General features: G+C 36.8%; 1 protein-coding gene across 13 annotated transcripts in view; it reads left to right on the top strand.

Annotated features, from left to right (window-relative positions):
- The window catches only part of Dnajb4 (DnaJ heat shock protein family (Hsp40) member B4), a 35,482-nt gene that overhangs the window by 1,742 nt on the left and 10,554 nt on the right, over nucleotides 1–23,186 (top strand). For 3 of the 13 annotated variants that reach the window (XM_090334568.1, XM_090334567.1, XM_090334566.1), the window contains exons 2-3: nucleotides 18,974–19,101; nucleotides 21,245–21,532. The exons of 1 other annotated variant lie outside the window; for it this stretch is intronic. In XM_090334568.1, the coding sequence (XP_090190694.1) occupies nucleotides 21,322–21,532 (211 nt within the window). In that variant the 5' untranslated portion in view covers nucleotides 18,974–19,101; nucleotides 21,245–21,321. Of the gene's footprint in view, nucleotides 1–16,515; nucleotides 16,655–18,973; nucleotides 19,102–21,244; nucleotides 21,533–23,186 lie in introns of those variants that run through there. 9 more of the 13 variants (XM_090334574.1, XM_090334576.1, XM_090334575.1 and 6 more) reach the window with 5 other exon arrangements.

Raw genomic sequence — 23,186 nt, 5'->3', positions numbered from 1 at the left:
GTTTACTATAGATTAAAAGAGTTTTGCCTCTAAATTTTTTTCATAAGTAGTATAATTTGGTTTTCTCTAAATATAGAAATAACCTCTGTTTCTATTTTTTTGTATACGTTCCTGGAAATAGCTATATTGTAGAATAGAAACAATTGAAATGGTTCTAGACTACAATTTCTCAGCCTCAGCAGTTGCTATTTTAGACCAAATATTTCTTTGTTTTGCTATGCAACTGTGCATTTTAGGTGCTAGTAGCATGCTTCTTACCCTCTACCAGCAGTGAAAAAAAAACAAAAAAAAACTTCAAACATATGCACAAAGTTACTTCTTTTTCAGATTCATTAGTTAGCCCTGATTTCTGTCTTTATCCAGTCAGATGACTAACCTTGTTGACCATACTGTATAAGTATACTTTTTGTTGTTGTTGTTCATGTTTGGTTTTGTTTTGGGTGGTTATGGGTTTTGAAGACAGGGCTTTGCACTTTCATGTCAAACAGTCAATTGATGCAGGCCTACAGCCTCCCAATATGTATATTGTATTTGAACTATAACTTTAACTTGGTCATCTTAGTGTGCTTGACTTGCTTGCTCAAGACTAGCCATACCTCCAGTGTAATGTTTTTGTTGGTTAATTGGAAGACTGCTTCAGACTGACATCCTCAGAACTCAATGTCCTGAGTAGCTAGGATTATGGGCATGAGCCACTGTCTTCCAGCTAATAATCTTAAATCCCATCACTTTTAAACCACACTGCTCCCATCTTGATCCAATTTACTATCACTTCACTCTTGGATTGTTCATCTGCTAGTTTGTCTTTTTGTGTGTGTGGGGGTCTTGGAGCTTGAACTCTGTGCCTGGGGGCTGTCCCTGAGCTCTTCAGCTCAAGGTTACCACCCTACCCTTGAGCCAGAGCCCCACTTCCTGTTTTCTAGTGATTAATTGGAGATAAGAGTCTCACTGTTTTTTGTAGTGCCAGGGCTGGCTTTGAACCAGGATCCTCAGATCTCACCCTTCTAAGTAGCTAGGATTACAGGCGTGAGCCACAGTGTCCTGTCCGGCTCCTAGTTTGAACCTTAATGTATATAATAATATATAAGGTTTCAGGGCCGGGAGTTTGGCCTAGAGGTTAAAGTGCTTGCCTAGCATGCAGAAGACTTGGGTTCGATTCCTCGGTACCACATACATAGAAAAAAGCCGGAAGTGGTGCTGAGGCTCAAGTGGTAGAGCTCTAGCCTTGAGAAAGTCCAAGGCCAGTGCTCAGGCCCTGAGCTCAAGCCCAGGACTGGCAAAAAAAAAAAAAATAAAAAAAAAATATATATATATAAGGTTTCATAAGTAATTAGCAACCACATACCCACTGTATAGGAATATTTTCCAAGGAAAAGACCATTATCAGCACTCCTTTTTGAAGCTTGATTGCCTGTATTTTTTTTGTTGTTGTTATTGTATTTCAATACTCTAATCCCACAATCACACCACTGTCTCTAAAAATTTGTCCCCAGCTGTTCTGGTCACCTTTCTATCCAAGATCTTGCCGCTGATACTTTATACTTGCTTTTTTTCTTGGCCTGGGATGCTTTTATGGGTGTTCTTAGTGTGATGTGTCATTCAAATACTATCTCTTAACACCTCTTAGGTTATTGCAACTTTTCAATCTATCTGATTACCATGTTTTTGTTTGGTTTGGTTTGTGGGTCATGGTGCTTGAACTTGGCCTGGGCTGCTGTACCTGAGCTCTTCAACTTAAGCCTACCATCCTACCCCTGGGCCTGGGTGCTGTCACTGAGCTCTTCAGCTCAAGGCTACTGCTCTTACCTTTGAGCCAAGCCCCACTTCCCGTTTTCTAGAAGTTAATTTGAGGTAAAAGTCTCAGGTCCTTTTGTGCCCAGGCTGGCTTTGAACCTTGATCCTCCTGAGTACCTAGGATTATAGGTGTGAGCCACTGTGCCAGCTAAACTGTTTTTTTTTCTTTTTGCCAGTCCTGGGGCTTGAACTCAGGGCCTGAACATTGTCCTTAGGCTTTCCTCAAGGCTAGCACTCTACCACTTGAGCCACAGCACCACTTCTGGCTTTTTCTGTGTATGTGGTACCGTGGAATCGAACCTGTGTCTTCATGCGTGCTAGGCAGGCACTCTACCACAAGGCAAAACTGTCACCCCCCTTTTTTCCTTATAACATTCACTTGAAATTATTTTGTGTTCTCCATGTTTCCTTCTTTATGTCCCCCTTCCAGTAAGAGTACGAACAGGGGAGCAATGAGTATGTCTCTACCATTATCAGTCCTTGTTATACCTAAAACTCTGGGTATTCTATCCCATAATCTTAGAAATCTAGATATTTGTTGTGAATAAATTAATGTTTAAAAATGTAAAAAAAAAAAGCCAAACACTATCTTTAAATTATAGTTGCCGGCCAGAAGTGTGTCCTAGTGGTAGAGTGCTTGCCTAGTGTGCACAAGCCCTGGGTTTGAGTCCTCAGTACCACATATACAGAAAAGGGTGGAAGTGGTGCTGTGGCTCAAGTGTAGAGGGCTAGCCTTAAGAAATGTATCCACAAACAGTCTTAACCCATCAGAAACTAGAAACTAACCTTTAGGATCAACTATTTTCTTTGCCTTCTGTATTTATTCTGTGGAAGCCACTTCCAACTCTGTCCCTTTCAATTAATTCATTAAGTGATTTATGAGTCACTGCTCAACACATACATTCTCTTTCTATGTTTGATCATTTTGGTGGTATAGCAGGTTGAGCTTGGAACTTGCTTAGGCAGACCCTCTACCAGGGGAGGCCTGCTACTAGCTCTTTATGCCTTTGTTATTTTTCTTTTTCTTTTGGTACTGGAGCATAAACTTGGCTTAGCTTTTTCACACAATGCTGGCCCTATACCATTTGTTCCACACATCTACTACCAGTATTTTACTTGTTAATTGGAGATGTGTCTCACTGATTTTTTTCTGCTCTGACTGGCTTTGAACCACCATCCTCAGATCTCCGCATTCTGAGATCTATAAGCATGAGCCATTGGCACCTGACTTTCTTACTTTTTTCAATATATATTTTTTGGAAAATATATTTATTATTATTTACTTATATTTATTTTTTGCCAGTCGTGGGCTTGAACTCAGGGCCTGACCTCTCTCCTTGGGCTTTCTCAAGGCTAGGGCTCTACCACTTGAGCCGCAGCACCACTTCTGGCTTTTTTCTATGTATGTGGTACTGAGGAATCGAACCTGGGTCTTTGCGCATGCTAGGCAAGCACTCTACCACGAAGCCCAACTCCCGGCCCTATTTTTTCAATATTGTGTATACACCCCAGTTAGCCTAAAACAGGATCTATCTAGTTATTGTTCCCATATAGCTAAGATGCCAAGTGCACACCACTACATCCAGCTCTCGGTTGAGGTGGGTTTTTGAGTGTATGTCCAGGGTGACTTGGAGCTACAGTCCTCCCATCTTAGCTTTCACCTCAGCATAACTGGAATGATAGACACATCCCAATGCACCCAGATATGGTTAGAGATTGTGTGTGTGTGTGTGTGTGAACTTTTTGCCTGGGCTGGTAATAATTAGGAACCTCCTAATTCCTAACCCTGCCACTGAGCTGCATGCCCAGATATGTGAAAGTTTTAATTTAAATAAGATCCTTTCATCTGTTTGTAATAAGGCTATGACAGTGTTTCTTAACCACAGATTGTCAGTATAGTTACTTGAGCTCTACAAAACTGTATTTTTTAGGAATCTGCCCCTTAAAAAAAATGAAGTATATTGTTTTTATGTTTTCAAAGTTTGAAAACACTCCTGTGTACAGAATGCTCTTATTAAGTATTTGAGGGAATAAACTTGTTAAGTGTTGCTTACTACCTAGAAGTCTTCTGAATGCATAGATTCTGTCATCTTTTTCCTCTCCTGTTAAAAGAGGACCGTAGCTGGGGCTGGGAGTTTGGGTTAGTGGTAGAGTGTTTGCCTAGCACATTCGATTCTTCAATACCACATACATAGAAAAGCCAGAAATGGTGCTGTTGCTCAAGTGGTAGAGCTTTAGCTTTGAGGAAAGCCCAAGGACAGTGCTCAGACCGAATTCAATCCCCAGGACTGACTAAAAAAAAAAAAAGGACTGCTGCAGGCCAAAGGCCCTGAGTTCTAATTCCAATAATTCTAAAATTATAAATTAAAATAGCAGTTAAACAATACTTTTATGTTAGTAAAAGCTTAATAGGGGAGCTAAGAATGTAGCTCAGTAGTAGAATGTTTTCCTAGCATCCGTGAAGTCCTAGGTTTGATCCTTGCCACCACAAAACTAGAGTTTCCAGTTCATGAGAAAAAAATTTTTAAATATGCTTAGCTAAGCTTCATGTTGTGGGGTGCTGCAGGCTTGTAATTTAAGATACCTTGGAGCTGACATCTGAAGAATCAATGCTTAATATCAACTATATCAAGCTTTTTTATTTTTGGTGATATGGGGTTTGAACTCAGGGCCTTGCATTTATTGGGCTTACTTGCTCAGGAGCCACATCTCCATCTCTGCATTTTCCTGATTATTTTTAGAGTCTTACAGACTTGTATGCCCAGGCTAGCTTTGAACTATTATCCTTAGATCTCAGCCTTCTGAGCAGCTAGGATTACATGTGTGAGCCACCAGCATTGAACTCTTTTTGTACGTTGCTTCATGTAAGTTGATAGTCTTGTTTCATTTAAAATGTATTTGAAGGAACATGTACTTGAGAAGAAAAATTAATTAAATCTTTTAGGCAAAACATTTAGATTTATTTTTCAATGGTTTCTCATAATCATTGTTTTTGCTACATTGTCTAATTGTAGCAGCTAAAGATTCAGAAATAATTTTTCAAGATAGAATGGTAGTTTGTAGTTGTTTTAAGTATATAGAAAGCCAGGCACTGGTGTCCTACTTCTGTAATCCTGTCTAATCAGGAGGCTTGAGCTCTGAGGAACCTCCTTCATAGGGGGTGGGCAAGAATGTTTTTGAGACTCATTTATCTCCAATTAACCTCTAGAAAACTGGAAGTGGTATTGGGCCCAAAGTAGCAAAAGAGCTCAGGGACAGTGCCCAGGCTCCAAGTTCAAGTCTATGACCAACAAAAAAGGAAAAAATATACAGAACTTAATGTGAATTTTTATTTATGACAACTGGACTTGTATTTTTTTGCTGGTCATAGGACGTGAGCTTGGAACCTGGGCACACTATCCCTGAGCTCTTTTGCTCAAGGCTAGCTCTTTATCATGTTGAACCCTAATGCTATGTCCAGTTTTCTGATGGATAATTGGAGATAAGAGGTGCATGGACTTTCCTGTCCTGGCTGGCTTTGAACCTCAGTCTTCAGATCTCAGCCTCCTGAGTAGCTATTATTATAGGCGTGAGCAGCCACAGTGTCTGGCTCGACTTGTACTTTGTTCTCTGGCTATGTACTCCAATGTAAAGAGCAAAGGATTTTCATTGGGGATTGGAAATTTTTGAGCTCAGTGTTTTGAAAAAAAAAAAAAAGATTTCAATTGAAACTTCAGAGATACACTTTTTTTTTTAGGTCAGTTATGGGGCTTGAACTCGGCCTGAATGTTGTCCTTGAGCCTGTTTGTGCTCTAGGGTAGGGCTCTACCATTTGAGCCACTTCCAGTTTTTGAGTGATTAAGTGGACATAAGTGTCTCATGGGGACTAGTTTGCAACTGTGATTCTCAGATCCCAGTCTTCTGAGTAGCTAGGATTACAGATGTGTGCCACCAACAGTTGGCTAAATGATATACTCTTAAAGTTAAGAATTGCCTCCTTCTCCACTTTAAGATTAATGTCTGTCATATAGTACTTACTGATCTTTTCATTTATTCAATCTTATCAAAATACTGAGCATTATGCTAGTATTGAAGATACATTAGTAAACTATATATCTGATCCTCATGGAGCATTATATTCTAATTTGAATGCAGGGGTTACTGCAAATATTTCCTAACAGTCAAATTATTTGAAATAATTTGATGAATGCTGGGCATTGTCATCCTGCTTGTCATTCTAATATTTGTGTTTTGTTATGAACCTGGACTAAACTAAAGTCTTCAGGTTGCTAGATAAGTCACAAATGCAGACTTCCATTTTAGCTCAGATAGCAATGAATGCCTCTGGTAGTGCTGTACATCAGGGTTATAGTTGTTTATTGCCCTTCACTCTTGAATATGAACTCCTTAGGACATCAGGTCTATTTTAGTCATCACTTACCCAAAGTGCATAAAATACCATATTGTATGTGTTATTAACGATTCATTGTATTAATCCTTGACCACTCAAAATGTCATTAAGACCACAGCCTGCATTTTGTGTGTGTGTGTGTGTGTGTGTGTGATCCTGGGGCTTGAACTCAGGGCCTAGGCACTGTCTATGGGCTTTTGTTAAGGCTAGCACTGTGCCACTGGATGCTAGATGCTCTGCCACAGCGTCTCCTTTTCATGTATGTGGTACCAAGGACTCAAATCGAGGGCTTCGTGCATGCTAGGCAAACACTCTACCACTAGGTCATGCTCTAGGGCCCTTTATCTAGCCTTTATCTAGACTATTCAAACAGTATAAGTCTTCTATATTAATATTCTTAAGAAGATCTCTTACTTAATTAGCTTATTTACCAAGTAGTATGTTTTTTTTTTCTTTTTCTTTTTTTTCCCTGTACTCTTTAAGATTTCTTGGTCAGCCAGGCATGGTGGCTCATGCCTATAATCCTAGCTACTCAGGAGGCTGAGATCAGTTCAGAGCCAGGCTGGGCACTAAAAAGTCCATGAGAGTTTTATCTCCAACTAGTCACTAGAAAACTGGAAGTGGCCCTGTGGCTCAAGGGGTAGAGCAGTAGTCTTGAGCTGAAGAATTCAGGGACAAGGGCCAGGCCTAGAGTTCCAAGTCCTATGCGGACCAAAAAAAAAAAAAGATTTCCTGGCCTTAACTCTGTCAGTTACTTCACTAGTTCTTAACTCTTGCTCCCTTCTGCATTTCCATTGTGTCTACTCTTAATTCATAGCTATCAATTGGTTTAAATAGACTAGAGACTGGTAAATTTTAATTATTTTAGAGATCTTATCAAGTTATTTATCCTTTTTGGGGTCTGTTTGTTCTTGACAACTTAAACATTGTTATACAAACTGAATAAGGTTATTTTATCCATGATTTGAAAATTGAAAACCATTACATAATAAGAAAAATACCCATGCCTCTTGAACTTAATATTTTCAGTGTTGAATCCTTCTTCTTCCCTATTGTTCCTCTCTCTGTTTTAGTAAATTGCAGTTATATTGTCTTGTTTGCTGAAGCTGAATAACCTTGATGTCATTATTGATTTCTGTCATATACCATATCTGCATCATCAGGAAATTCTTGGCAACTGTCTCTAGCTTTCAAATATAAAGCTGGCAATTGACCATTTCTTACTCTTTCCATTACTACATTATAGTTCAAACCACCTGAATTATTACTTGTCTTCCACCCTTTCCCACAATCCTTCCCCATACTGTTTTTAACATTGAAGCCACATTCTGCATAAAATTCTTCAATGGCTTTATTTTTTCTCATAATGCAAGTTGTAGTGTTCAGTGACCTACATCATCAAACCACCTCTTATCACATCAATCTCAAATCCCTTCCTTCACCATTCTCCTCACATCACTTGGAATCAAAGGTGAGTGGAATTCCCTTATTTTCAGGCTTTTGAATTTGATTTTTTTCCTATCTGATCTATCACATACATGCATGATTTCCCTCTTTAAGGTTTTAATACAATATCGTTTTCTCTGTGAAGACATTTCTGACTACCCCACCTAAAATTTTCATCCTGTTTCCTTGTCTTATTTTATTTTTCTTAGATCTATCACCATCCAACAAAATTAAGAGAAAAATTTAAATTTTATTAGCCTTACAAAAAAGTGTGAGGCATGGATTTATATTACTATATCCTAAAACCTAGAAAGGGGCTGGGTACTGGTGGCCCAAAAGTATAATCTTGGCTTCTCTGGAAGCTGAGATCTGAGGATCTCATTTAAAGCCAGCCGAGGCAGAAAAGTCTGGGAGACAGTTTATCTCCAACTAATCAGCAAGAAATTGGAAGCCGAGGTGTAGCTCAAGTGGTGGAGTACTGGCAAGCTAAAAAGTGAAGTGAGAGTGAGAGGCCCTTAGTTTAATACCCAGAACTGACACACACACACAATTAGAAGAACCTAGAAAAGTATACCTTACATATAAACAATCCTAAGTAAAATAGTTGTATTTGTGAAGAAATGAATGAAATAAATACCATGTTATTTCAGCTAAGACCACATGAAATTTAGCAATCCTTTACTTGTTTATATTCAATTTCTTCCCTACCTTCTATAATTGCTTTGTCAAACCATCACCATTTTTTTTTGTCAGTCATGGGGTTTGAACTCTGGGCCTGGGCACTGTCCCTGAGCTCTTTAGCCCAATGCCCTAGCTCTTGAGCCACAGCGCCACTTCCAGCCAGCACCATTCTTATAAAACATTGTATTATTTTCCACCTTTTCTTTCTTCTTTTTTTTGGGGGGGGGGTAAGAAAAAATTGACAGCATCTATATTGGAATTTATAGTCCTCTTGTCTTTGGAGTTATAAATGCATCTTTGTTTCCTTTTGCTCTCAATTTCTATTTTTGGCATCAAGTTTTGTCTTAAGATACCACTTTAAGCTGGGAGTGTTGGCTCACGCCTATAATCCTAGCTACTCAGCAGGCTAAGATCTGAGGATCCTGGTTCAAAGCCAGCCCAGGTACTAAAGACCATGAGACTTTTATCTCCAATTAACCACTAGAAAACTGGTAGTGGCACTGAGGCTCAAGGGGTAGGGCAGTAGTCTTGAGTTGAGGAGCTCAGGGGTAAGGTCCAGGTCTAGAAGTAGGGTGGTAGCCTTCAGCTGAAGAGCTCAGGGACAGCACCCAGACCCGTAATAAAAGCCCCTGGACCAACAACAACAAAAAAAGATACCACTTTGGCAATTATTACTTATTTTTTTTGTCCATCCTGGGGCTTGAACTCTGGGCTTGGGTGCTATCCCTGAGCTCTTCAGCTCAAAGCTAATGCTCTACCACTTGAGCAACAGTGCTACTTCAGCAGTTATTTATACATGTAATATATTTACTTATTCCTAGAGTTCATTCCTCTATTCCTAAAAGAGACTTAAGGTAACCGATAGCTACTTAGTTGGTCTCTAATGACTTACTCTTCTATTGTCATTTCTTGATGGGATTAATTCTTTTCAAAAATCATTCCATTGCTCGCGTAAATACCATTGTATTATGATCCTTCCTAAACCTTTTATCTCCAGCCAAGATTTTTCTTTTTTCTTTTTTTTCTTTCTTGGTTCTAGGCTTGAGCTCAGGGCCTGAGCATTGTCCTTGAGCTTTCCTTAAGGCTAGTGCTCTACCACTTGAGCAACAGTGATGTTTAGCGGGCTTAGTTACATTTAGCAGGTAGGGGGTACATTACTTCTTGAACATTGTTACCCCTTACCATGCTTTTCTCCCACTTCCCCTCCTTTCCACCCCTCCCATTCATCTTGTTCTTCCTTTCCCTTTTTCAAATAAATAAAAGTACCTAAAATATACCAGTATCAAAGTCAGATACAGAAACAACATGAGATAGACCATGTACATTAAGAACACAAAGATAAATCTCTTATTTCCTTATCTTGGAGTTCATTTCACTTAGCCTCATCCACATGTACATAGCTTTTGAGCTTTTGTGATCCTCTGGCTAGGAGAATCCTAGATGTATAGTAATTGTTACAAATGAGGGAAACCATGGAGCCCATGTTTCTAAGATTTCTAAACTCCACTTTAAAATATCTATACCATAAAACTTGATCTGTTTTAATTGAATATTATTGTGCTAGGTATTTTTGAGGGTAGAGTGTTAAAAATGTAAAAATATGATCCTACATTGTAGATAGAAGACTAACTCAGAGAAACAGGTAATACTGAGAAATGCAGACAAGCAATAAACACATTTTGGTAAGACAGGATCGACTGTGTGTGTGTGTGTGTGTGTGTGTGTAAGTAATGTGCAAGTACAGGTGTAAGTACTTGGGCTTGAACTCCTGGTGTGGTGTTGCCCTTTAGCTTTTTGTTTGCCTGGGCTGTATTTGAATTGTGATCCTCAGATCTTAGCCTCCTCTTTTAGCTGGGATTACAGGCATGAGCCATCACCATGCTATCAAGCAAAAACACCAGTGGCTCATGCCTGTAATCCTAGCTACTTAGAAGTCTGAGATCTGAGAATTCAGAGCTAGCCCAGACATGAAAGTGTGTGAGACTCTTGTCTCCAGTTAACTACCAGAAAACTGGAAGTGGCACTGTGGCTCAAAGTGGTAGAGTGTTAGCCTTGAGCTGAAGAGCTCAGGGACAGCACCCAGGCCCAGAGTTGAAGTGCATGATAAGCCATAGGTATATTCATAATGCTTACCTTTCCTTCCAAACATGTTATTCCTATATTTATTACTTTGATTTGTAACATCTGTGCATACCTTTGTTCAATTCAGAAATCTGAAATCCTAATTTTTATACCTAGTTGGCTTTAAGACTCTATTACTTACTTAAATTTTCCTATTTATTTCTTTGTATCATAGTCATCTTACTATATATTTGGTTCATTTACTCAGTAATAGTCTTGTGAGTAGCACTGTAAAGATCATGTTCCATTGGCTCTGGGAAGGTGTGTGTATTTGGGGGGGGGGGTGGAGAGGGATTAAAAAGGAACCCTCCTGGAGGTTATAACCATTGGGTATGGCATAAACAATTATGTAGAACAATAAAAGATAGAGTTGAGCTGTGGAGAGAAGTATGGATTCAAGGGAACCTAAATCAAGGTGGGAATCAGCACAGCTAGACACTGTTTCCAAGCAGAAGTAAGCTAAATGAAGGATTCCTGGAGTAAGCAGAGGATAAAGTAAAAACAACCCTGTTGCTTTAACAATAACAAATATACTTCAAAGGCATAACATTTAGTACCTCAGTTTTGTTATTGTTTTGTTTATAATAGGGGATTTGATGAGAATTGTTTGTGGAGGATTGATGACCATGCGGCCTTGTATTTGCTAGGCAGATGCTCAACTTCTTGAGCAATGTCCCCAGACCTCCTGAATTCTTAATGTTACTATTGCCCTAAAACAAAAGTTTTGCCAGGCGCATAGCCTAGTGGTAGAGTGCTTGCTTAGCATGCACGAAGCTCTGGGTTCCATTCCTCAGTATCACATACACAGAAAAAGCTGGAAGTGGAGTTGCTCAAGTGGCAGAGTGCTATACTTGAGCAATCAGTGTCCAAGGACAGTGGCCAGGCCCTGAGTTCAAGCCCCAGGACTGGCAAAAAAAAAAAAATGGGGCTGAAAGTTTGCCTAGTGGTAGAGTATTTGCCTAGTATGCACAAAGACCAGGGTTTGATTCCTCAGTACCATATATATAGAAAAAAGCTGGAAATGGTGCTGTGGCTCAGGTGGTAGAGCTCTAGCCTTGAGAAAGTCCAAGGACAGTACTCAGGCCCTGAGTTCAAGACCCAGGACTGGCAAAAAAAATGAAGTTTTAATTGATCATAGTTAATGTAGAACACTTACAGTAATTATATCTTTGGGGTTTTTTTTTGCCAATTCTGTATTTGTGCATTTGCCTACTCAGATTTGTTTTTGCCTCTAAATTGATACTGGGATCATTTGTAGATATATTTATGGTAGTGATTTGAGTCTTACAAACCTACGAAGGGTGAACAAGGTAGGATTTAGCATTCATGTATCAGCTCTGTTATGGTAAACAGATCTCTTTCATGGTCTACTTAATGACACATTTTTTTGTGTGTGCTTTTCTGGGTGATTTCACTGTTTAAAATAGACCCCAACCTAGTGCAGAGCACTGTCTAGTATTCCTAAGTATAAATAGGTTGTAATGTGCCTTATAGAGAAAGTCTGCATGTTAGATGATCATGTTCAGATAGGAGTTGCACTGCTGTTAGCCATAAACTAATGTCAGTAAATCATTAATAATCTTTAAATAGAAATACGTAAAAGTTTAAGTATTGATTGGTTTGTAAAAAAAATATGATCAGAAGCTGGCAGGAACTTAACTTTGCATTTCTGCTAGAGATAGTGATTCAGGATTTTCTAATTCAGCATTCACAGCAATTTTGTGGAATATAAATAACAAGAAAGGCAATATTGAGAGTTGACTACTGTCAGACTTAATTTGATTTGGGGAAATAACCAAAGTCATTTATGGCCAAGACTAATGAACTAGGATTAGTCAGACTGAGCAAATTAGTCTTTCTTTGTTTTTATAATCTGTGCACTCTTTTTTTTTTTTATAAATATCTCACCTTATCACCCAAATAGTCTAATATATTCCCCTTTGCAGGTATGCCCAAGTTGAGAATCAGTTGAGAATCATTTTCTGGGTAAAATTATTATAAAAACTAGAGTTTTAAAACTTTTGCCAAATGTAATAAAATTTGATTGTGTTTAGTATGTCTTTTGGTTGCTCTTTCCTTCCATCAAGAATAATTTGTGTAAAGCAAGAGGCAGCAGACATTTCTTGTTAAAGGACAAGACTAAATATTTAAGACTCTGTAGGACATGCAGTGCCTGTTGCAGCTACTCAAATCTAACCTTATCTGATGAAAGCAACCAGTTGAGAATAGGTACTACTTTATATTATTTTTCATGTGTACCTCTTGGGCTGGGACTATGTCTTGTCATTCTTACTCTTCATGGCCCAGACAACAGTTTAACACATTAGTGTCTCCGTAAGTTTTGCCTTGATGTACTGATTTAGTCTAGATAATACAAATTATATTTTGAAAATAGTAAAATCTCAAAACCCATCCATTTAAAATTGAATTTCATTCATAGATTTACTTATATAGCCATACTATATATGTGTGTATGTATATATATATATATATATATATATATATTCTAATCTATGGATGTTTTTAGGCAGTCAGTAGTTTTAGTGCATTTTATTTGAAATGAGGCAGTCAGTGGCCTAGTTTTATAGTAATTGCTGAATACTATAGAACATGTTGGCTTATTTTTTATAAACTTAATTTTGGTAGCTGCCAATTAAATGTTTGGATCCTGTTTAAACCTCCTTAGCAGCAGCAATTTAATTATGCCTTCATAGATGTGACCTAAAGATAATTTGTGCCTGGTGCTGGTGGCTCACACCTGTAATCCTAGCTACTCAGGAGACTTGAGAGCTAAGGATCAAGATTCAAAACCAGCCCAGGCACAAAAGTCTTGGAGACTCTTATCTCCAATTAACTATGAGGAAGTGGCACTGTGGCTCAAGTGGTAGACCAATAGTCTTGAGCTGAAGAGCTCAGGGAAAGCACCCATGCCCAGAGTTCAAGTCCTACAACTGACCAAAAAAAGAAAAGACAATTTGTAGTACTGATTTAAAGTTTATAGTTATAAACAATAGGAGAGCTGAACAAACATGCTAAGTAATAGCATATCTTCTTCCACTGCCTTACCTCTTGTGCTGCTGCTGCTTTTTTTTTTTTTTTTTTTTTTTTTGTAAAACTTCCCTTAGGAGCTTCAGGTTTCACTTAAACCAAATACTCCTTTCTTTCTGATTGGTCAGTTAAGGTATAGCCATTTTCTATGTATGAGAAAAGAAACTTTAAAAGAGGTTAATGAAAATCACAAATTTCTCATTTCCCAGTGTTGCTTTTCTCTGAACATTGCTTTACTTTGAAAGTATATGTGAACTGAGCACATGTGAATAGAGCTATTCCCACAACTTTATAAAATCTTGGGGGTTTTTGTTGTTGTTGCTGTTGTTGTTTTTCTTTTTTTCTTGGTCATAGGGTTTGCACTGTAGGCCTGGGCTGTCTGGGAGATCTTCAGCGCAAGGCTACTACTTGAGACACAGCCCCGCTTCCCATTTTTAGTGGTTAATTGGAGATAAGAGTCTTAGGTCCTTTTGTGCCCTTGACGGGCTTTGAACCAGGATCCTCAGATTTCAGCCTCCTGAGTAGCTAGGATTACAGGCATGAGCAACCATGCCTGGTTTAAAATATAGCTTTAAGAAATCATTTAATCTATTTTTATAGAAGGGAAAAAGAATTTTGTTTTATAAATAAAAAATGAACTTTTCTGTATACTTCACTTAAGACTGTTTCCCGTAAGTACATGTGAGAGGTGTGTGAGAGGTAAGTTCATAAACTGAGACCTGTGAAAAATTGAATATGATCGTCTGTACTGCTTACATGATGCTGTTAAGCTCTGAAATATAGCTCTTGGAATTGCTAAGTTATGGAAGTCTAAAATACACACTGTATTTCAAAGGTTTAGTCCTCTCCAGAGAATTTAAAGAGCCAACTGTGGTGTGGTACCTGCCTATAATCCCAGCTATTTCTAAAGTGGAAATAGGAGAACATAGTTTGAGGCCTTATTTTAAAAAGAAGCTGGATGTGATGATGTCCTGTGGTCCAGCTACTCAGGTGGTGGACATAGGATCATGTCAAAGTTAGTGTGAGACCATCTCTGGAAAAATAAAACTTAGACAAAAGCAAAAGGAGGAGTAGAACAGATTCTGTTGGGAACTGGGGAGGGGTATTGGTATCAGTTTGAGAGAGAAGGTATTAAAGAAGAGGGTGGGGGCTGGAAGTTTGGCCTAGTGGAAAAAAACTGGAAGTGGTGTTGTGGCTCAAGTAGTAAGGTTCTAGCCTTGAGAAAGCCCAAGGACAATGCTCAGGCAATGAGTTCAAGCCCCAGAACTGGCAAAAAAATAAAAAAAGAGGGGAGGGCTGGGAGTTTGGCCTAGTGGTAGAGTGCTTTGCGTAGCATGCATGAAGACCCGGGTTCGATTCCTCGGTACCACATACATAGAAAAAAGCCAGAAGTGGTGCTGAGGCTCAAGTGGTAGAGCTCTAGCCTTGAGAAAGTCCAAGGACAGTGCTCAGGCCCTGAGCTCAAGCCCAGGACTGGCAACAACAAAAAAAAAAAGACAGGGGTGGTGAATGGGAATGAATGTTGTCGATGTAGTTTATATGTATGAAAATAAAACAATAAAAATTGGTAATTTAAAGGAAGAGTAATGTGATAACTGAAGAGTGATACAGGGAATGAGGTTGGTTGGGATACATTGTACACATGTTGAAATGTCACAATAAAATCACTGAATATAACTAATATATGCTTTTACAATAAAGAAAAAAGCAAAAGGAGTAAGAGCATACTTGGCTCAAGGTTAGAAACATTTGATAGAGGCCCCAAGTTTAATCCTCAGTAATGACTAACTGACAAACAGAAAATAGAGAATCTGATTGATCATTTGTATGTTGATTATATGCTAAAATAATCAAGCCTTGTACTTAATTGGTTAAATAAAAATATAAAAATGAATTTCACATGATTTTATTTTTACTTTTTAATAAAATCTATATTCTACAAGTATTTAACTGATATTCATGGCTTGCATTTGTGGCTTGTTTTATATTTCTGTTGCAATGTCCTAGAATATGTGATCTTTGAACATATAGTTACATAATCTACTAATATTCCAAAATAGCTACTAATTCTCTAGTTTTCTTTGGATATCTAACTTAATGTTGGAAGAATATTTTTAAAGCTGGTGGCTAGTGGCTCATATCCCTGTAATTCTAGCTACTTAGAGGAGGCTAAGGTCTGAGGATTGTGATTTGAACCCAGCCAGTCTGAAGAACTTTTCTCCAATTAACCAGCATATATATATATATATATATGTGTGTGTGTGTGTGTATATATATATGTATATATATATATGTATATGTATATCCAGCAGAACAGAAGTAGAGATGTGGCTGAAGTTGGTAGAACACCAACTTTGAGAGGAAAAAGCCAAGCAAAGGTGTGAGGCACTAAGGTCAAGCCCCAGTTCTAACACATATACATACAAAGAATATTTTAAATGATTCCAGAATGCTAGGAAAGTATATTAGCTGACTATATGCTTATATTTTCTACTAAGCTTTTTGGTAAAAGCTACTAAGCTTTGCTTTGTTTTTGCCAGTTCTGGGGTTTGAACTCAGGGCCTGTGCCCTGTCCTTGGACTTTCTCAAGGCTAGAGCTCTACCACTTGAGCCACAATACCACTTCCGGCTTTTTCTATATATGTGGTACCAAGAAATGGAACCTGGGTCTTTGTGCATGCCAGACAAGCACTCTCACTAGGCCAAATGCCTGGCCCCTACTAAGCTTTTTGTAAAACATAATATTGAGATAAGCTTTTCAGTAAAAGCTACTAAAGCTTTTTGTAGAAGATAATACTGAGAATTGCTATTAGGAAGTTTTATTAAGATATTTTAATACAATTTAATCTTTAAATATTAATATGTAAACATTTAATAACATTTACAATCACAGAGTAAATCCATTCTATACTTCCAAAAAGAAAAAAATAAGCACAATATATTTCTGAACTCCAAATATCTTCAGATAGCTATACATGTGTGGAAATTTTATCAACTTGTTAAAAAAGTTTAAACTTTTTTTTCCCTTTGGTCAGTCATGGGGCTTGTTCCCTGGCCTGGGCACTGTCCCTAAGTTCTTCAGCTCAAGGCTACTGTTCTACCACTGGAGCCAGCTTTTTCCAGCTTTTTCTGTGTATCTCGTACTAAGGAACCAAACCTGGGGATTCATGCATGGTAGGCAAACACTCTACCACTAAGCCACCTTTCCAGCCCCTATCAACTTCTTAATCATATATGCTATATCACTTATTTAACTTATTTACTCCTCACAACAATCTGAAAAAGGTGATATTAGTGTTAACTTCATTTGACATACAGGGAAACTGAGTTGAGATTTTTTTTTAAGTCCCAAGCTACATAGTAACTAAGAAAGTCTGGCTCTAAAATCTGTTTTTAATACTAAACTGTCAACCTGGTGTCAACTTGTCAAAAATAGTAACCACTGAGCAGATTTGTATTTGAACTTATATAGTCAAGTAAAAGAAGTATGAAAGTGTCTGCTTACCCACTTGTACTTGGATAAGGAAGTAGTACAGAATGGAAGTCATACTTTTCTAATATGAATCATAAAATTCAGGCCTGAATATCATGCATTTAAGAATTAAGTTTATTGGCAGAAAACAACTATTGGCAGTAAAAAATTAAGTCATTTTTTTTCTCTCTAGTATTTTAATGCTAGCCTGAATTTTATTTTATTTGAGATAGAATATTGCTGTATTCTCCCAACTGGCCTCATATTTGTGATCCTCCTACTTCAGTTGCCTAAATGTTGGAATTATAGATATCACATCTGACCCATGACCTGAATTTTGAATTTTAATGGTGATTTTGCCTTAGGTTTTAGAAGGTATCCATCTTTTTTTTTTTCTTTTTTCTTTCCAGTGCTGGGGAACAAACACAGACTTTGCACATTCTAGGAAATCACTGTACTGCTGAGCTACACCTACATCGTTTGATTTTTTTTTTTCCAGTTCTGGGCTTGAACTCAGGATCTGAGCACTGTCCTTGGGCTTTCTCAAGGCTAGAACTTTACCACTTGAGCCACAGCATCACTTCTGGCTTTTTTCAATGTATATGGTATCAACTTTGTGCATGCTAGGCAAGCACTCTACCACTAGGTCAAACTCCTAGCCCCAATGGTATCCATCTTAATATGTATTTACTTATAAGAGACTGAGAAATGATTTGTGAATTGAAAAAAAATCACACCTATAATCCCAGCTACTTCAGGAGGATCAGAAAAGTCCACAAGACAATTTCTTAAAGCTAAACTAAAAGCATGTCTCAAGTGATAGCAGGCCATTCTAGCAATTGTTGAGACCCTGAGTTCTGCAAAAAAAAAGAAAGAAAAAAGGCAGAAAAAAGTAAACTTATTTTTGCTATATATGACATTAGTTGCATGTTTTTGAATGTTATGCTCTTTTAAGGTTTATATTTTGTAGTTTCATACCTGTAATTATCTAAATATATTTTTCTAAACTGTAATTGTTACAAAAAGGCCTCTTTCTGCCACATATACACATATCTGTAACAGCAAGTATAAAAGAATGTAGCTGAGTATATGGGCATGCACCCATAGTCAGGCCCTACCTACCTACTTTGGAATATGAGGAAAGAGAATCACTTGAGCCCCAGAATTACCTCAGACCTTGTGACAAATAAAAGACAGGAATTATATCATTTCTCAACAGTGTTTTAAGCCTTCTAGCTTTGTTTTTATTTTTAAAATTTATTTTGTTCTTGTTTGTTTTGAGGATATTAGGGATAGACCCTAAGCACATGCTGGCAGATACCATACCACCATACAGTAGAGTGTTTTTGTTCCTTAAAAAAAAATTAGATAAGTTTTATACACAATTTATAGACTTCCTGTTTTTGTCATAGGTATTTGCAGAGATGATAGTTCCCACACGAGAGCAAAAGTAGCAGTAGCAACAACAACAAAAACTCACATTCATCTCATTCAATTTAGGATGACCAAAATTCAATGTAAAAGTATTGTGTAATGGACTTTCAGCTTAGCAGAGGGCACAGCTCTATATGGAAAAGAGAATAAAGAATAAAATGTCTCCAGTGTATTTGGGGTACAGTGGGGCATGCCTATTCTGGGGTTTGTACTTGGAGTTGCTGTCCATGAGATTTTTTTCTTTCTTTCTGAAGACTAGTGCTCTACTGGCTTTGGTTTTTTTTTTTTTCTTTTTTGGTAGTTTATTGAAGGTAAAAGTCTCATGGGCTTTTTCTTCCTGGCTTCTGTGATCCTCAGATCTCAGCCTCCTGAGTAGCTAGGAGTATAGCAGTGAGCTCAGTAGTGTCCAGCTGGCAATATGCTTTTTAAAAGTAGTAGTATTTCAATGACTTTTGATGTTGACATTTTCTCTAAGGTTTTGGATTTGAAAAGGATCTTTTAACATTGTTTTGTTTTTTTAATGAGGCTAACTTATAAACCCCTGAACATATAGGAGCCTAAAATATAATTTTTTTTCTAATACCAAGGTGTTCATAAAGTAGAATTTTGAGAAACAGGAAGTCATAGCTGTTAAAATGTGCAAAGATATACCATTCAAAAAGAGGTGCTGAATCATCGTTGCTGGCATATGAAAGATATTTTCATTTTGTTAAAGGTAACGTGACCATTAGCTTTTCATTATATGTCAACATATGTGTTTATTTCCTCATAAAGTGCATTTTTTCAAGTTTACAGACATTGAGGTATTTACAATATGGGCTTAGTGTACAATACTTTTGACATTCTCTTTATCCCATCTTCTCAATATTATCTTGGGAACTGGTGGCAGGGAGGGTGTAGCTCAGTGGTAGAGCACTTACTAACATAAATGTGTGAGGTCCTGGTTTCAGGGTTCCTTCTAACACTGAAGGAAAAAAAATCACTAAAGTGAGAATATTATTTGAAAATATGAGAAATCCATACAGGGAATAAGAATACATCAAAATTATTTCTCATATATGTTCAAATTATGTGGCATGGGAATGCATCTGAAGGTATATAACTATAAATGCTTTTATAAAAACAATTAAAAACAAGATTACAGCATATACTGTTAAAAACCACCATAGAAAAAGGATTAGGATATGTACTGGTATTTAACAAGGACTACTAAAGTCTGATAGAATGATTTTTATTTTATTTTTTTTATTTCCGTCATTTCTATGTACTTCTCAAAATCCTTCTCAATGATTATTTACTTATAATTAGGGAAATGTGTTTTAAAAGAAATATTTCTTACTATTACTAACCCCTTTAAATAGTATATCTAGATATAAGCTTCATTCACTGAAAATCTTACAAGGAACCAAGACTATGTTGTGACTTAATGCTTTTTCCCTAACTTTCCAGCTATATGGAAATTCTGTAAATAGTAACCATAGGAGTGGTCCTCTGTTACAGTTGTGGTAACTTGAAATTTCACTAAGTTGAAATTTGGGCAGTAAGCTTCTATAAATGAATACTGGGTTGCTAGATTCATTAATATGCCACCAAATTAAAAAAAAAACACAGTTAAAACCACTAGTTAAAGTTGTATTTATATATTTTATTTATTTTAAAGTACTACTTTTTATGACAGAAATGGAGGAACCAAGGGTGAACAAATGCAGCAATGATACTCAGTAGATACATGAAAATCAACTGTACAACTGTGGATGGAGAAAAGGAGGGAAAAACTGAGAGAGGGAAGGGGTGACATCCAAAAAGTAATATGCTCATTATCTGACTTATGAAATGATAACCCCTATGTATATCACCTTTATAATAATTTTTATTAAAGAATTTATTATCATTGATTTTTTACATCATGTTTCAAATGACATGTTTAACAAATGAGTGTTCAAGAAGGGAATCTCTACATAATGACAATTTTTTTTTTTTCTTTTTTGCCAGTCCTGGGCTTGAGCTCAGGGACTGAGCACAGTCCTTGGGCTTTTCTCAGGGCTAGAGCTCTACCCTGAGCCACAGCACCACTTCCAGCTTTTTTTCTATGTATGTGGTACCAAGGAATTGAACCCGGGTCTTTGTGCATGCTAGGCAAGCACTCTACCACTAGGCTAAATTCCCAGCCCTATAATGATAATTTTTTAAAAAGTAAAAAAAAAAAGTGAAATTTGGTCCAACTTCTTCACGGGAGATTCTGCTCCTCTCCAGGAATTTTAAAAATGATAAGTTAGTTGAAATTTCTAATTTAAACAGCTCAAATTTCAGTTGTGTATTTTATAATTAAGTTGAAACTGAAATTAAAATAACTAAAACAAATTCAAGGCATTTTAAATTATACAGTAACTTGTTAACATATTTAACGTATGATGCTCATTAATGACTATAATTATTTTTGTTTGCTTTTTTACTTATACTTAGGAAAATAAGTATGTAATTATTACATTATGTGCTGACATGCTGGTTTGTTAAATCTGCTTGGTTTCCAAAATAGAAAATAAGAATGGTGGACCAAAAGGAGAGTAAATAGTTAATCACGGAGGAGGAGAAAACATAGCTCAGTACTTTGACTAGAGGCCGCTGGGAAAGTGACGTCCTGTAGCATTTGCTGTTCTAGAAAGTACGGAGACACGTAGTGAAAATGGGAGGATCTAGAAGGAGGCAGTCTCTGGTGTAGTGTATATTTATCTGTGAGTGAGCTGTTGGGAAGGAATTAAACACAGAGACGCTGTCTGCTCACTGCCTTAAATGCAACTAGGCTGAATTGCTAATTTGCTTTAACTTTTAAAATACTAAGCTTGCCTTATTTTTCTCAGAATCATTGTCTTGCTAAGACTGGGGACGCTGTTTTCTTTTACAAAGGGAAATCTAAGTTTACTTCAAGGCATTCGAAATGGGGAAAGACTATTATGGCATTTTGGGAATTGAAAAAGGAGCTTCAGATGAAGATATTAAAAAGGCTTACCGAAAACAAGCCCTCAAATTTCATCCGGACAAGAACAAATCTCCTCAGGCAGAGGAAAAATTTAAAGAGGTCGCAGAAGCTTATGAAGTATTAAGTGATCCTAAAAAGAGAGAAATATATGATCAGTTTGGGGAGGAAGGTAAGTAGTCTGTGTATCTCTTTCTGTTCCTTCGGCTCTGTATTTCTGTTTTTTGTTTTTTGTTTTTTCTCCTTAATCTTTTGATTCTCATTAAACTAGATTCTAAGACATATCGGAAAAGAAAGGTAAATAAAAAGTAAAAATAAGCTCTCATCCATGATTGTTTGAGTAATGCATAGCTATGAATGAAATGTTCTTGTTTAACACAAGGGAATTTTAACAGTTTTGCATTATCCATATTCTACCATGAGATTCTTGTTAACATTTTGAATTTTAAAAAAGTAACCTTAAATTTCCATACCTATGAATGAATAGTGTCAAAATTGTCTTATGAAACCTGTTTTCTAATGAATTTTGTGCCAGAATTAAGAAACCTTAGTCATTTCAATTCAAATTCTGAGTAGCTTATACTTTATTCACAAAAACAAAAAGATTTTGCCCCCTTTTTAGAGCAAGGCTAATTTTCTGAACAAGACAGAATTGTCTGTCTTAGAAGCAGAAGGCACAGGCATTTAGCTTCTAGTTGTTTTTGGCAGTCTGCCTGGAGAGGAAAGAATTTTCCTGATGTCATAAAATACCAGAACAAGTTTTTAACTTAATTGTAAACAGTAATTTTGTGCCAAGAAAATGAAATCTTAGAAATACAGTTTTTTACCTAAAATGGCCACCTAGTTAGAGCAATTGCTGATTTTACTTTAAAGGTAACTATTCCTCTTGAAATTTTACTATCTAGGTGTAGAGGAAAAGCATTACAACTTCTCTTTTTTCTCCCAGGCATACTTTGCTTTCTTGCATTGTGAGACCAGAAACTAGTGAACATAGTGGAGTGGAGTAATTTAAGATTCTTCTTATATTGTTTGGAATTTTTAGTCAAATTTGTCTACCATTGCCACATACATGTAGTCTTAGAGTAAGACTCTTAAATTACTAATTAGTAACAATCAAGTCCAATAGGCCCTAATATTTTCCAATTTTAAAATTAAGGCTAAGGTATTTTTATTCTTTCCTTAAAATGTCTTTGAAGTTACTGTAGCTTGAAAACATTTTTGTTATTTCTTTGCTTTGTTCCATGCACTAAATCAGAATTTCCTAATTAGAAATGTATTCTGAAAATTGAGTCAAGCCAGTAACTACTCATTTTGATGAAATAAATTAGGTGGAGACAGGCAGGATCATTGTGTATGGAGAGTTTGGTTATTCCCTTCCTTTTCCCCCTTTTTAATCTGTGAGAGGTTTTTATGTTGTAGTGAGAATCTGCAATATAAGATTCTTGTAAAATAAATACCAAAGAAGGCAAATGATAAGTAGTTAAGTTTTGTATGTTCCCCATGACTGAACTACTCAGTCTGTAATCATTTGGTTCATCTCAAAACCTAAGTAGCATTTTGAGATGTACTAGTAATCTACTTAAAGGGTTTAGTGTGCAACTGTGTAAAGAAATCCACAATCATGGAGTGGTAATATAAATTTCCATTGGTGGAGAACAGATATCCACTGTTTTAAATGTAAGATATTTGACCCTATCTCTTTGGTTTCTCAAGTATTTATTTTTTGTGTCTTAAGTTATAGGATTCAGGTTTATTAAGCATACTTGTCTTTAAATTTACACTTTTCTTGGTTTAACATTGCAGTTCTAAAATGTTTTTCTTTTTTT

This window comes from Megascapheus bottae, chromosome 6 (assembly GCF_031878675.1).
Source record: "Megascapheus bottae isolate mThoBot1 chromosome 6, mThoBot2.hap1, whole genome shotgun sequence".
Lineage (NCBI taxonomy): Eukaryota > Metazoa > Chordata > Mammalia > Rodentia > Geomyidae > Megascapheus > Megascapheus bottae.
The sequence above is the reverse complement of the archived record's forward strand: the minus strand, read 5'-3'. Positions and strand labels throughout refer to the sequence as shown.